Here is a 16,302-nt window from a genome sequence, read left to right as displayed (position 1 = left end):
CTTTCCATTCTTGGAGGCCATCTCATTGAGCAATTAATACCTTGAGATTGCAATCAGTCATACACTTCTGTGTGCAAACATAGCTTGCTTGTTTATCTAGCTACATCACTGGAGAAAGCAGCTTTGAGAATGGAATGTGACTCTCTTCCCCTAGAGGCATTTAAATTACTTTGCTTCCATTCCTCAGACTCTGTAAACCACTTAGAGAGAGCTTTAAAGCACTATGGAGCGGTATATAAGTCGAAGTGCTATTGCTATTGCTTGTGGAAGATTTGCAACCAACTGCAAGCAATCCATGCACATGGACAAAATTGCTGAAATGGCAGAAATTTTGGAGAATGCCTCTACTTTTCTGTAATAAAAGTTGCCTCAGGTGGTAGATTACAGTCCATCTGTTTGTCAGAGGGTAGTTTTGCAATGTTGCAAGATGTGAAGGGAGGGATTCTTTTCATATCCCGTCCCCCCCATTTTTTTAACACATGGGGGAGGTAGGGCTTGCTGGCTGGGGAAATCTGGGAGTTTTATTTATTTTATTTATTTATTTATCACATTCTATACTGCCCTTCTCCGAAGACTCAGGGCGGTTTACAGCCAAGATAAAATCGTACAGAAACAAACGTTGAAGTCCACTCATCTTATAGTTGCCAGGTTGAAAAACACTGCTCTAGATTCAGCAGGGAATAGAAGCTGGCACAATCCATATTCGGATCCAAATGTATTTCTTTTCTGCAGGTGTCTCTGGAGGACAGTCCGAAATTGGTGCTTAAGTCACCATTTACAGTCACAAAAGGAATTCAGAGATTTGCACATCTGTGCAAAGAACTGCTGGGTTAAGGATGATATTTCCATCCTCTTTTACCACAAATCCCCAGACTATTGACCTTCAAATGTTGAACTTTTAAAAAGGATTGGAAGGGGGGGTCTTTTGTGACACCATCTATTGTGTGTGTGCAGTGATGGTGGGAACTGCAATGTGATGTCCCTCTGAGTTATAGTCATGCCATGACAACAACACTGGAGAGGATTAAGAGAAAGTGAGTGAAAGATGACTCAAAGTGACAGGTGATTGACCGTGGACTTTTAGCTCAGGCTCCCGTCTCCTAATTCCTTCCAACTTCTCGGAGGAAGTTCCAGTAAAAGTAGTGGCATGAACGCCAGATAACCAAAATTATGCTGGGCTTCAACGGGTTCGGTGCCAACAGGGCAATGAATGTTATCTGAAGCCCGAGTCTCGTCTTCCTGCCAGAGGACCCCTGTTTGTGAGTTTTCTAAAGCTATAAATGGAAACTCTTGCTGGGAAGAAATTATCACCCAGGCATTCTGATCCAGTCCAGTCTCACCACTCGAGTGTGGGCAGTCATGGTTTCTAACACCTAACCAGCTAAGCTCCTTCTTTTTGGGATTTAAATCTTCCTCTTGCTGGGAAATGGAGATAGAAAAATGTAATAGAGTCTCTTCAGTAAAAGGCATGTTATCCCAAGAGAAGCTGAAGGTAGGATGCAATTTTCCTTAGCATTATTATGCAATATTAAGATATTAGAGGCTGGGAGGAAAAGTTAGTTACTATTTTCATATTTCCTCCAGTGACCTTAATGATCAATAGGTTCAGCCATGGGGTGCTGAAATTAATTATGCTATAAACTTTCAGCAGGAATTAAGGAACTTCATAATCAATATTTCCCTGGCTATGAATTTTTCAGATGATAAATCCTGGATCTGCTGATGCTCGGTGTGTAGTGTTGTCTAAAAATAAAACAATTCTATAGTTTACTAAATCTTACAGTATGCTCAGTGTTGTACAAATGGGTACGAGAAAGAGAATCATGGAAGAAGCAGCCAACAAAAAGCCCTGTTTCATTTGTTTATGCTACTTCCTGATTACAACTTCAGTGAAAAGATAGAATTTGTTTGGGCGGATTATTGTTATTCTCAGGGGCATAGAGGCTCCATGTTATTCCTGGCACTGGAAATTGATAAGCTGTATGAGAGAGAGAGAGGGGGGGGGAACCTTGAAATCACTCATATTGAATGACAAATTAGAAATAGTATCACATACTTAAATAAGAATGTCATAATAATAAGAGTACTAGAGTTATCGGTTTTCTGTTATAAACAGAACTGTCTGCCTTGATGTCTGGGCTGCAAAACTCCACACAACGCTAGATGGTAGCAAATGTCAGATAAACAACTGTACTGCCACCTACTGGTTGCTCAGGTTTTTGCGTACTTGATGGTAATCCTGGACTGCTCTTTTTAGAATTTATATGCTAGCAAAACTGTTGTTCCTATTTCAATACTTTTAATAGACTTTTTAATAGACTTTAACAATTTAAATATTGGAGAAAATATGAAAACTGAAGTGGGCCGCTTTACATCTGTTCCTCATATGTCGAAAGCTTCCTCCTCAACTGTTAAATGTTGTAGTTGTAATTTTGAACTGTCACTAAATGAATATTGTAAGTTGAGGACTATCTGTACTGTATTTTACCTAATGGTGGGGCTGGCCTTTAATGCATTAGAACGAAAATAAGGGAAATGCACATGTGAACCAGCCTTTAAGAACTTTCCTTGCAGCTCTCTGCCACCTTGTCTGTGGCAGTCACTCTGTTCTTTTCACAGGTCGGACATTTTAAGTTTCTACTTGAAATGATGCAGATAGATTCCTAGCATTATAAACAACTGAATCTCCATTCTGCCCAGCTTAGTATATGTAATCATGTAGGCCGAGAGATCATGTTAAGAAACAAATAATAATGCCCGCATGATGTTAGACTAAGATTACTGAGCATGCTAATGATAATTGGGCGTTGGGTACAGACATGGTTCCTTTCAAAATTCAACCAAGGACAGTAGATAAACATGTTGCTCTCTTGGCCAAAAGAGAAGGCATTTCCCCCCCACCCATCCCCTGTCCCCAATTCCACAAATAGAAAGCAATCTCACTGGCATTTGAATTTTTCTTTCTATTTCAGCAGAAGGACAGTGACCTTAACAACACCTGACAGGGGAAGTCTACCTTACAGGATGTAGGACTGATTACGATTGCCTGAAACTGCTATTCTGGTTTGTCTTAGGACAACATCAGGGACTCTGAGAGACCGAATCCCTTGTCCTCAGAGTTGCAGTGTAGCCATTTCGGGCAATCGTGATCAGTCCTGCATCCTGTAAGATAAACTTCCCCTGTCAGGTGTTCTTAAGGACACTGTCCTACTGCTGAAATAGAAAGATGCAATTGCCAGTGAGATTGTTTTCTGTTTGTGGAATTGGAGGCAATTGCAGCCCTTTCATGAAATGTGGCTTTTTCTGATGAGATTCTATCATTACTACCATACATAAAACTACTGGTTCAGTTTCCCCCAGAGATATTAGAGAATATCAAGAGTTCCTATTGATCATTAAAACTCAAAGACTACAAAACTGACATATTTTGAGGTGTGTATTCTCATCAGCCTTTGAAAACTGTTATCTTATTAATTATTTAAGAATTCTTGTTACTCGGTGTAATAGGTTATCCTTTTTTCCAGGGGTGGAGTGGAAGGTGGTGTACAAATTATTATTTCACAAATGGATTACATTGCATTTTGACCTTTCTATACTAAATCAGGATTCAGGACAATTGCCAGAAATTAGCATTCCAAACACACTAGCGGTTGACATTTTTGAACAAACAAGCAGAGTTGTGCACCGTGAATGTTCAGTCTGAATATTAATTCAAAGAGTCCTTTATCTGTTCTAACGACTGATTCTCTTTGTCAATCCTGATGCATCTCACCCTCCAGGGAAATTAATTGTGATATTTAAATCTCTTTTGGATAATTAGGAACTCATCTGTGGCAGGCAGCTTCTGCTGTCATAACTCCCTAATGGCTGATAGTATGAGTCAGTGATGGGTTGCTACCGGTTCTTCCCGGATCAGGTGAACCAGTAGCGGCAGTGGCGGGAGGCTTCCTCCAACTGCCCAGATGTCTCTGCGTATGTGCAGAAGCATTGGCGCATGAATGCAGGCGCGCCCACAAGCGAAACAGTAGTGATGGGATTTGAATCCCACTACTGGTGTGAGTTGTCTTAAGAGACAGCAAACACCATTCTCCATTTGGGTTTTCTCCAGTAGAAATGCTATGATCTTATCTTTGTTTCTGCACTTGACATTTAGCCTCCCTGCAGGTCTCTCTGCTCAACAGAGGTCAGGGGAAAAAGCACACACCCAGATGTTGAACCAGTGATTTCTTCTACAGGCAGACCTTGACTTACTAATACAATTAAGCTAAACATTTCTGTTGCTAAGTGAGACAGTTGTTAAGTGAGGTTTGCCCCATTTCACAGCCTTTCTTGTTGCACTGAATCACTGCCGTTGTTGAGCTAGTAGCATGGTTGTTAATGTATCTGGCTTCCCCATTGACTTTGCTTATCAGAAGGTCGCAAAAGGTGATCACATGACCCCAGGACACTGCAACTGTGATAAATACAGTTGCCAAGCATCCAAATTTTGATCACATGAGCATGGGGATGCTGCAATGGTCATAAGTGTGAAAAACGGTCCTAAGTCGCTTTTTTCAGTGCTGTTGTAACTTCAAACAGTCACTAAATAAATGATGGTAAGTCGAGGACTACTTTTACATTTGCTGCCAAATGAGTGCTTCCCATTCGAATTGCCCTTTTGATTCTAAACAAACTTTGGGTCACGACTGCAAGTGCTGGGTCAATAATTTCCAGGTTTGAATATTTTTGCAACTGAACTTCTCCAGTAGAAGTTGGAGTAAAAGAAGGGTTAAATATGAAAGTACCACTACATTTGTGGCATCCAGTGAATGCAGTGAAACTATTTCCCATCTTTTCTTTGCCCTGCATTTTCACATGACTAACTAACTGGGTTGGGCTCCCTAGGATGCCCGAGGGAGGAACTGAAGCAGGCTTTGGTTGGAGATAAAGTTTCTGTCTGGCACATCTCTCCTAAACATTCAAGACAACATGGCTGTTGGGCGCCACCACAAAAAGGGAGTAGTAAGGCGTTTGTAATGTTGATCTGCTGGGCAAACTGATACATACCTTTCATTCAAAGCACACATTTCTTCGTGGAACAAATCTCTGGATTGGGACCAAAAGGTGCAGAATATCAAGGACACCAATACATCCATCCAAGTTGCTTAAAATGTATGGTCAGCATTATTTGCCTAAATGTGTAACTACTAGCAGGGTAGCCTGCTATAAATATATTACTTTGTTTGCTGTAAATCAGCAGCAGAAGAACCCACCATTTCTTTACGATTTGGACAACCGTTGACCTTCGAAGCTGCTCTCCCAAAGGAGGAAGCTTCCAGAACAAAGACTTGGGTGAGACCAGGACAAAAATGAAACGTTAATTTAACGGATTCACTTTAATTCAAGTTAATCAAGCGCCAAGGTGGCGCAGTGGTTAGAGTGCAGTACTGCAGGCTATTTCTGCTGATCACCTGCTGCCCGCAGTTTGGCAGTTTGAATCTCACCAGGCTCAAGGCTGACTCAGCCTCCCATCCTTCCGAGGTTGGTAAAATGCAGAGCCAGATTGTTGGGGGAAATATGCTGACTCTCTAAACTGCTTAGAGAGGGCTGTAAAAGCACTGTGAAGCAATATATAAGTCTAAGTGCTAAGTGCTATGCCAATATGCTTGCTTTCTGCATATTTATAAAATAGCCATTTCCCCCTAATTAATGACTGACTGCAATTCGGGGTCAATGCTTGGTGCAGTTCAAATCTAGAAACTTATAATATATCTGTTCATAGGTAGATGACATCCAGTGAGCCACTGGTGAAAATGGGATGTTTTTTCTCACATATTTGATTGCCTTTGCTCAGTTCTGTTAAGCCCACGAGTGTCGTTCTGAAATATGATTTGTATCCAAACCAAGTCCATCAGGTTTACTTTAGCCTCTCTCAGGGATCGCGCTAAGCCATGGCTTTAGCTGTGTGTGATGAATAAACCACAGTTGGCTCATCCAAATCCAACCACATTGCAGTTTAACATGATGGGTGAATCCAGCCCGATTTTTCAGCTGAATCATAATCACCATAAAAGAAGCCTGGCTAGGTGGCAGAAAGAAAGGTCGGCAGTTCAACAGTTCGAAGCCCTAATATAGGTCTGCGTGAGCAGGGGGTTGGACTAGATGACCTCCAAAGTCCCTTCCAACTCTGTTACTATAACTGCAAAACCGAATCACTGTAGAGCAACAATTTTTACGTTCCCTTCCTGAGTGTATCTGGTTGGCCTGGTTCAGCAGGTCCCTTTTAAGTTAAGTTAACTGAACCGATAGCAATATGATAGCAGTGAAAAATCACATGCGATTACTGCATCAAATCAAGTAACCTAAAAGGCATCCCTTCCCCACCTCCTCCAAGGAAGACACGACATGATTTTTGTTAGAAATTCTGTTTATATAGCCCTACAGAACGAAATAAAGTGTCCAGTCACCGCAGGCCTTGGTCCTTAACGGTTTTAACTGTAACAGAAAACTTTCCTCAGAACAAAAAAGGACATAGAGTATAACCATAGATGCAAACATAAAAACACTGCCATCTACTGGTTGGCTGTAGTTGTTGCAATACAAAATACATTCCAACATGTATGCTAACAGATTTAGGTAGACAGACATAGACCAGATGATCCTAGAATAGCTTGACTCTTCAGTTTATATATTAGCTGCTTTTCCTGTCTCCCATTGCCAAAAAAGACTTCCTGACAATTTGAAGTTCATGAAGTTGAATTCCATATTAGTTTTTGAGGTAGTGGTGGAACAAGGCAGAAGACTTGATGAAAACTTGAAATAATTATATCCATATTTACATTTAGCTCTAGCGTCTGTACAAATGAATGTTCTCTTTATCATCCCCCCTGAACATTTGATGTTTGAGACAAAAAACAAACAAACAACCTTGTCATTGAGACATCAGATTTTGAGTTATTTTAATACTAATTTATTCCCAAGAAAAGATCAGCCATTGACACCTTTGATGTAAAATCAGTTTATGTAACTGGTTTTATATGTTGGGCTTTAGCAATTTTTACACTTGTAACTTACAGCACCGTATAGCTAGTTGTCATTCTGACAATATATCAACCAAAAAAGCTGGCTTTATATTACCTCTGTGAGGGCTGAGTGATTGTATAAGGCACTAAAAATCACTATTGTAGAAATGATCCTTGAGAGGCTCTGGGCTTTAATTTAACAGAGACCTAAAATGCCCCATACAGCCTATCTTCAAAAAAGGAGTTCCCAGTCTAGTTGAAAATTACAGACCAATCTCTCTATGCTGGGTCACCTGCAAAGTAATGGAATCTATCATCAACCAATCCATTACCCTCTACCTAGAAACAAACAACCTACTCTCTAATAAACAATTTAGTTTCAGAAAAAAATTATCATGTAATTTACAACTTCTCCACTGCAAAAACATATGGACTACTAATCTTGATCAAGGCAAAGCAATAGATGCAATCTACATAGACTTCTGCAAAGCTTTCGACTCAGTAGTACACGATAAACTTCTCCTAAAACTAAAATCCTACGGCATTTCAGGACCTCTTCACAATTGGATAACCGCTTTCCTTTCAAACAGACAACAAATGGTCAAAATTGGCAATGCTCTATCAAATCCTGTCCCTGTCAAAAGTGGCGTTCCTCAAGGTAGCGTTCTTGGACCAACGCTATTCATACTATACATAAATGATCTCTGTGACCATATCTCAAGTTATTGTGTTCTCTTTGCTGACGATGTCAAACTATTTAACACCACCAACAATAGTATTACCCTTCAAAAAGACCTTGATTTTGTATCCGATTGGTCTAAAACTTGGCAACTCCAAATCTCAACCAGCAAATGCTGTCTTACATATTGGAAAAAAGAACCCAAACACTAAGTACAAGCTTAATGAACATTATCTTACAGATGCCCCCCCCCCGTTAAGGACCTTGGAGTTTTCATATCAAATGATCTAAGTGCCAAAGCCTGCAACTATATAGCAAAAAAGGCTCTAAGAGTTGTAAACCTAATTCTGCGTAGCTTCTTTTCCAAAAACTCTACACTACTAACCAGAGCATTCAAAACATTTGCCAGACCCATTCTTGAATACAGCTCATCTGTCTGGAACCCATACCACATCTCTGACATTAATACAATTGAACGAGTCCAAAAATATTTTACAAGAAGAGTTCTCCGCTCCTCTGTAAACAACAAAATACCTTATGCCACCAGACTTGAAATCCTGGGATTAGAAAACTTAGAACTCCTCCGACTCCGACAAGACCTGTGTTTAACACACAGAATCATCTATTGCAATGTCCTTCCTGTTAAAGACTTCTTCAGCTTCAATAGCAATAATACAAGAGCAAACAATAGATTCAAATTTAATGTCAACCGCTTCAATCTTGATTGCAGAAAATACGACTTCAGTAACAGAGTTGTTAATGCTTGGAATACACTACCTGACTCTGTGGTCTCCTCTCCAACTCCTAAAAGCTTTAACCAAAAACTGTCTACCATTGACCTCACCCCATTCCTAAGAGGACTATAAGGGGCATGCATAAGTGCACAAAAGTGCCTACCGTTCCTGTCCTATTGTTTCCTTTCAATATATGCTTTTGTATGTCATGTTATGAAAAAAAACAATAAAAAAAACAATCATTCCTTTATTAGTTGTTACAGCTAAGCTAATAGAATAGAATAGAATAGAATAGAATAACAGTGTTGGAAGGGACCTTGGAGGCCTTCTAGTCCAACCCCCTGCTTAGGCAGGAAACCCTACGCCACTTCAGACAAATGGTTATCCAACATCTTTTTAAAAACTTTCAGTGTTGGAGCATTCACAACTTCTGGAGGCAAGTTGTTCCACTGATTAATTGTTCTAACTCTCAGGAAATCTTTCTTTAGTTCTAGGTTGCTTCTTTCCTTGATTAGTTTCCACCCGTTGCTTCTTGTTCTGCCCCCAGGTGCTTTGGAGAATAGCTTGACTCCCTCTTTGGGAGCCCCTGAGATATTGGAACACTGCTATCATGTTACCCCTCGTTCTTCTTTTCATTAAACTAGACATACCCAGTTCCTGCAATCGTTCTTCATATGTTTTAGCCTCCAGTCGCCTAATCATCTTTGTTGCTCTTCTCTGCCCTCTTGCAAATTAAGTTATGGAGCATCTTTTGAGGGCCAGAATCATGTACCCCTCCAAATGGTTTTCAGGCAATAAATGAAGAAAAAAGTATTATATACTGGTAGTTCTCCACTTCCATTTAGCGACTGTTTGAAGTTACAATACTGAAAAAAGTAACTTATGACCAGTTTTCACATTTATGAGTGTTGCAACATCCCCATGGTCATGTGAATGAGCAATGCAAATGTTGGGTTCCATTATGGTCGTAAGTCGAGGACTACCTTATGGAGCTGAATCAATGTAATTTATTAATTCATTGTTAATCTAATTTAAAATAATTAATTTAGACTTTAAAAAAATCTTTTTGGCCTTGTCCCACCTTTGACATGCGACCCCTGATACAATACTTATAGAGGTCCTATGTGGCTCTTACTTTTCCTTAAAGAAGTATATTTTTCATTTAACAACTACAGTAAATACCACTGTGGTTTACTTCTAGCAATTGGATAAGATGAAGCTATTCAGTTCTTATGAAATACTTGCCTTTTGGGGAGAGGAGGGAGGAAATGAGAAATAATGTTCGCAACCTTTTTATTTACACTAAAGATTCGGCTTGCTGTACATTAGGGCAGACTTGACAGAGGGGAATAAACAGTAATGAAATTAGAGATGCCCTGAATGTTTTCCTGTTTTTTTTATTACATAGAGTTTTCAATTTTTAGTTCAGTTTTAACTTGTATAAACAGTTGCCCTGAGCACTCTTTGTGAGCACAAAGTAGCATATCAATTTGTCAATAAGAAATTCTCACTCGGTGTCGGAAAGCAGAAAGGGCTATTTCTCCTGTCGTTTTCTTCTCCTTGCGGAAAAGTCAGTAGAGTTGCCAGATCTTAGAGCAACTATAGATGGTCTGAAAAACAGCTGGACTTCTCTAAAGTCAAATCCTTTGCTGAACTGTGACCATAATAAAGAAAAAAAAAGTAAAATCCAGAGTGAGCAGCTTTGTTGCCTTGTACGTCTTCATTCAATGAGGCAGTCATGGATAGATAAGCAGGAATGCACATGCACTTCATAGGTCTCACCTCTTTGTTGGGAAAAATGATCCTCAATCCTCAATTTTTAAAAATCTGTATGAAAATTCTGATTAAAAACAACAGCAATAATTCAATAGCTGTGCTGCCTTCTTTTCCTGCCTGGTTTGCCTTTACAGTTTGATTTATTTCTGGCAAGGCTGCTGGCCCTGGTTACTCAGTCAGCAGCTGTGAGTCCTAAAGCCCATTTTTCTTGAAATGTTGAGGAACTCCAACACTGTCCCTTTAACTCAGGCGATGACTGAGTTGGTATGTGTAAATCTGTTACACATATCTATTATCTGTAAATCATATCTATTATTTTGCCATATCTCGCCATATTTTTAATGGGAAAGACATTATTCATCTGACTGTGAACTGAACACATCTAGAGTTGATGGGTGTTCTCTTACCATTTCCTTGTCAAGTTTGACAATCCTATAATCCTATATTGTCTTTTACAATACTGCTTTTGATAAGTTGGACTATTTTTTTTTCTTTTTGTGTAAAGACAGAAGCAAAGAAATAATTAAACAGTTCTGCTTTCACCCTGCAACCCATCTCCTCTTTGCCATGTTCTCCCAGTAGACGACTGTTCCTTGACCTTTTTCTTATTTTTATACGTTGAAAGAAGCTTTTAAAAATAATTTTTGACACTTGGTGCAAGTCTTAGTTAACCAAGTGTTCCATGAGTTTGGATTTTAAGATCTTGTTCACTTACTTGATGTATCCTTTCTAACCTTTTTTTTTTACTTCATTGTACTTGATGTTGTCAGCTTGAAGGATGACCAGGTATTTATAGTGATTGCTTTCATCCATACATTTGATATTATTCCATAGGTTTTCTTGATTTTGTCAGTTTTCACTGTTTTTTCCCATTTCATAGTAAGCATGGCATATTCAGCCAGTCCAAATTCCATTGCAATATTTTGGTTGTACATATGGACAGTGTTGAACAGAGATTTTATTTTAAACGTTTCAACCAAAAACCATGCTGTTCATCTGAATGTGGTGCTGGCTAATTCTCGATCTTCCTTGCTCTTTTCTCTATCATTTCTGCTGTTATTACAAGTTCTTTCATTTGAACTTTTAATTTTTTTTATTCACCTCCTTTAACCAAGCTGCATCCTTGTTGTACTTCTTTGGGTTATCCTATATCTGCACCCAGAACTGCACTGTTTCTTCTTTGTCAGATACTGATTGATTCACTCCAGTCTCTCCATTGATGGATTGGTAGAAACCAGAGGTGGGTTTCAGCAGGTTCTGACCAGTTCTGGAGAGCCGGTAGTGGAAATTTTGAGTAGTTTGGAGAACCAGTAGTAAAAATTCTGACTGGCCCCACCCCCATCTATTCTCTGCCTCCCAAGTCCCAGCTGATTGGGAGGAAATGGAGTTTTTACAGTATCCTTCCCCTGCCACGCCCACCAAGACATACCCACAGAACCGGTAGTAAAAATTTTTAAAACCCACCACTGGTAGAAACGTTTCTGGTTGGAATAGGAAGTTTGACTATAATTTGCAATTTGAGCTTTGTATCTGCTGATCTTTTTGGCTATAGTGTTATTTACTGCTTTGTTATTTCCAGTGGTACCATAATCTTCCTTGTATCAAGATGGTATTTCCAGTAGTGAAATCCAAATTTATTTACTGATTCTGTGGGCGTGGCCTGGTGGGCGTGGTGTGGCTTGGTGGGTGTGGCTTGGTGAGTGTGGCAGGGGAAGGATGCTGCAAAATCTCCATTCCAACCCCACTCTGGGGCCAGCCAGAGGTGGTATTTGCCGGAGATTCATTGTGGTGTAACCACTACTGAACCCTGTTGGCTCCTTTGGCTGTGCATCATTTAACGTTCTATTATCATGGCTATTATCATGGTGAAAATCTTGTAGATAGCTGAAAGAAGGCTTATTAAGCAATAGTTTTAAAAATAATCTTGGGCCCTTTTCTTGTGTATAAGAATGACTTCAGCATTTCTCCATGCATCAGGTATCTTTTCTTCCCTGAGGCATCTCGATTACAGTTTTGCTAGCAGCTTGTGTAAACTGTGGCCACCAGCTTTCAACATTTCAACTGTAATATAGTCATTTCCTGAAGTTTTGCCATTATTCATTGATTTTATGGCACTTGATACCGCCTCTACTAGGATAGCTGGCATTTCCTCTTTTGTGGGTGTTGTTACTTTTCAATGATCTTGAACGTTGTATGGCTCTGAATAGAATTCTCCAATTATTTCTAACATCTCTTGTCTTGTTCTACACACAGAACCATCTTCACGTTTTAATGCAAAAGCCTTCTTCATAATATTTGTAAGCTTGCATTTTGCTTTATTAATCCCTTTTTTCCCCATAAGCTGCATGTTGACTGCTGATGTGTTTCTACTTGGATACGTTTTCTTAGGGTCTTGCAAAGTTCAAAGTGCTCCAGTTTATTAGTGAAACTTGCAGTATTCTTCATTATCTGTCTTTTTTTTTCATTAAATCAATAATTTCACTAGAGATTTTAGATTGTACAAAGTCTTTTTCCAGCAGTGCTATAGATATAGCAGATTCAGGACACTTTGGGCTATTTCTTCATTTTCGTCCATAATGTTTATCTTTTCCAAATTTTGCAATAGAATAAAGCAATTTCATAAATTAATCTCAAAATTGCTGCGTTTCTCTGACAGCTGATTACTCTTTATTTTTATTTTTTGTGACGTCTATATCATTTTCATATACTGTTTTCGTCATAGAATTCGTACAATTCTATGGTCACTTTCAATGTGAAGCGATTGATGACAGTACAATTGCAGAATGTGTTTTTATCACTTGACATGATGCACTCAATTTCACTTGTCTACCCAGATGACTCTTCCATGACCATTTTCTGCTAGCTTTTTTCTTATAAAAAGAGTTCATGATATAAAGCTCTGTCTATTATCTCATTCATCATTTCCATAAGGGGAAATTGCATTTCTCCAGTTGTTGTTCTTCCTATTCGTGCATTAAAGCACCCATTAGTATTTTGTATTGGCATTTTTCTTTGTCTTGAAGCCGGGCCACAGCATTGAAAAACTCTTCGACCTCATCGTCACTACAGCTTATTATTGGCGCATAAGTGTGGATGATTTGAAGTTTATATTTTTTGTTCAATTGAATGATGCATTGGGCTACTATGTCCGATATATGTTCAAATTTTACTATGGAGTCTTTCAACTTTTGGTTGCCTGATTTAGCCCAGTGATCCTTAGCATCCATTCTGCCATCAGACAGGTCTTCCTGCTGCTGTGGGTAGTTTCCTTAGGGCCTCTGGGAAATGAGAAGCATTTCTGAAGTTGTATTGACATGTTTGAGGAATAAGCTGTAATCTGCCACGCTAGTTCAATGCAGGTTGGCAGATCGCCGTGAGTCTGGGGTATCCATCATGGCCTGTTCACCTGGGGTGGCCCGTCTGGACACATACATGTCCGATGACATAGCCCATGATTTCATTTACCACATGAGCCCCTTCGCCTTGTCAAGGCCCTGATCATAGAAGGAGCTTCAGGAGCATATTTGATGGAGAATATTCATGATAAAGGTTGTCATCATGTTATGACTTCAATTGGGACTAAATTGGGGCCGATTGCCATTGCTGTTGTTAAGTGAAGAGGTGTAAAGGGCAATGACATGTGAAAGCATTTCTTAGCCACAGCAATTTAGCCACTTCTGGTTGTTCCAGATTGGGTTAATCAAAGAGCGGAGGGAGTCTCAAAAAAGGACTGCAGGTTGTCTTTCAAGTTGACGTATTCACTGAAATGGATTAAAAACAAGTAAATTAGAACAGAATCGCATTAGCTCAATCCTATCTATATTTGAAGACTGTATTTGAAGAGAAACTATATGTTCCTTTTCTGAAAAAAATATATACATATTTTAATTTAAAAACTAACACATTAAATTATTTATTAAATAGCATTTTTTCCAATCAAAAGTAGCCACATTGAAATAGACAATAATTAAAGCTGCTGAATAACCTTTTGGTGGAAAGTAGTAGGGAGAATATTAGAATATTAGCAAGTTTTTTCATCACATTTGGTTTTGGAATCAATATAGATAGAATATTGGAATAGAATATAGATAGCGTGTCTTGATATGCTGAACTGAATTGTTCCAAAATTCAGTTCAGCATATCAAGACACACTATCTATATTCTATTTCTATATCAAGCTATTCCATCGATTCATTCTTCTCACTGTCTGGAAATTTCTTACTTCCAGATAGGATCTCATTAAAGAGCTTCCAGGCATTGCTTCTTGTCTAGCTCTTAGATGCTTTTCAGAATATGTCAAACCCCCGCCATTTGTATGACTCCCCCTCAAGTACTGGAAGACAGCTATCACGTCACCCCTAATCTTTCTCTTTGATAGGCTCCCTTAACTGATCATCGTAGAATTTAGCCTCCAGACCTCTTATCATTTTAGTTGCTATTCTCTGGACTCTTTCTAGACTCTCAACATTTTTTGGGTATTGTGATGACTAGAACTGGATGCAGCATTCCATGTGTGGCCTCACAAGTTTGGTAAACACTTCTGTTTTTGATGCAATTCCAGTCTTGAGGCAGCCTAGAACTGCACTGGCTTGTTGTTAAATTGAAATTGTACTCACTTCCTTGATTTTGGAGGAGTTTCTCCTTCAAGTAATTGTTTTTTTCCACAAGATTTTTGATTTCACTTTCGAAGAATTTATTCTCCTCCTCCAGCTAAGATGCAGAAATTATAAGAAACATTCATCAATCGTAGGATACAAATAAGCAAACAAAAAGAGAAGCTCCCACACTCTGGAACGAGCTTCCCCCGGGTCTACGTCAAATACCTGACCTTCGGACATTCCGTCGCGAACTGAAGACACATCTCTTTATTCGCGCGGGGCTGGCTTAAATTGGATTTTTAATGTGAAATTTTATTAATTTTTAAACGGGGTTTTTAGTTTACGGTAATTTTAATTTCAGGCTAATTTTAAATAAGTTTTTTAAATGGTATTTTAACCTGTATATTTGTATTGCTGGTTTTATCTTGCCTGTACACCGCCCTGAGTCCTTCGGGAGAAGGGCGGTATAAAAATCAAATAAAATAAAATAAAAATAAATAAAATAAAACGGGATTGTAAGGGAAGTGAATTACTTACCTCTCTTATTATGGCATTTTTCTCTGCAATCTTTTCCTGATGTTTTTTTCTCATCTCTTCCATCTCTTGTTCTGTATTTTATGGAAAAACACTTGTGCTATTACGCAATATTCATGACAGACATTACATATTAAGACTGGTCATTACAAATGGCACAGTCCATTTACAATGCAATGCAGGGAAACAGATCTTTTTGCCTCTTTCCCCCAATAAGTGCCAAAGCCCACTGCAACTACATAGCAAAAAAGGCTCTAAGAGATGTAAACCTAATCTTGCGTAGCTTCTTTTCCAGAAACACCACACTACTAACCAGAGCATATAAAACATTTGCTAGACCAATTCTAGAATACAGCTCGCCTGTCTGGAACCCTCACCACATTTCTGACATCAGTACAATTGAGTGTGTCCAGAAATATTTTACAAGAAGAGTTCTTCACTCCTCTGAAAACAACAAAATACCTTATGCCACCAGACTTGAAATCCTAGGCTTAGAAAACTTAGAACTCCGTCGCCTTCGACAAGACCTAAGTTTACCTGATAGAATCATCTATTGTAATGTCCTTCCTGTTAAAGACTACTTCAGCTTTAATTGCAATAATACAAGAGCAACCAATAGATTTAAATTTAATGTTAACCTCTTTAATCTAGACTGCAGAAAATATGACTTCTGTAACAGAATCATCAGTGCTTGGAATACTTTACCTGACTCTGTGGTCTCTTCTCATAATCTCAAAAGCTTTAACCAAAAACTTTCTACTATTGACCTCACCCCATTCCTAAGAGGACCATAAGGGGCGTGCATAAGCGCACAAACGTGCCTACCGTTCCTGTCCTGTTGTTTTTTCTTTTTTCTTCTTCTTATATATATATATATATGCTTATACCTCTTTATATTTCTTCATATATATGTTTATATACTATATAATCTTTTTGTGTGATGCTTATATATATTGTTGTGACAAAATAAATAACATAAA

General features: G+C 38.8%; 1 protein-coding gene and 1 long non-coding RNA gene across 9 annotated transcripts in view; one reads left to right on the top strand and one right to left on the bottom strand.

Annotated features, from left to right (window-relative positions):
• Window positions 1-1,111: 1,111 nt before the first annotated feature.
• MLIP (muscular LMNA interacting protein) overlaps window positions 1,112-16,302 on the top strand; it is a 101,502-nt gene continuing 86,311 nt past the window's right edge. For 5 of the 8 annotated variants that reach the window (XM_058176954.1, XM_058176946.1, XM_058176963.1 and 2 more), the window contains exon 1: window positions 1,275-1,492. In XM_058176954.1, the coding sequence (XP_058032937.1) occupies window positions 1,427-1,492 (66 nt within the window). In that variant the 5' untranslated portion in view covers window positions 1,275-1,426. The other 3 variants (XM_058176996.1, XM_058176973.1, XM_058177012.1) reach the window with 3 other exon arrangements.
• LOC131195256 (uncharacterized) overlaps window positions 6,426-16,302 on the bottom strand; it is a 76,540-nt gene continuing 66,663 nt past the window's right edge. The window contains exons 4-6 of the long non-coding RNA XR_009154388.1: window positions 15,326-15,396; window positions 14,807-14,900; window positions 6,426-13,951 (exon numbers count right to left, since the gene is read on the bottom strand). This is a non-coding gene — a long non-coding RNA (uncharacterized LOC131195256). The remainder of the gene's footprint in view (window positions 13,952-14,806; window positions 14,901-15,325; window positions 15,397-16,302) is intronic.

The sequence above is a fragment of the Ahaetulla prasina genome, chromosome 1 (assembly GCF_028640845.1).
Source record: "Ahaetulla prasina isolate Xishuangbanna chromosome 1, ASM2864084v1, whole genome shotgun sequence".
NCBI lineage: Eukaryota > Metazoa > Chordata > Lepidosauria > Squamata > Colubridae > Ahaetulla > Ahaetulla prasina.
Note: the sequence above shows the minus strand (reverse complement) of the source record. Positions and strands in the feature narration are given on the sequence as shown.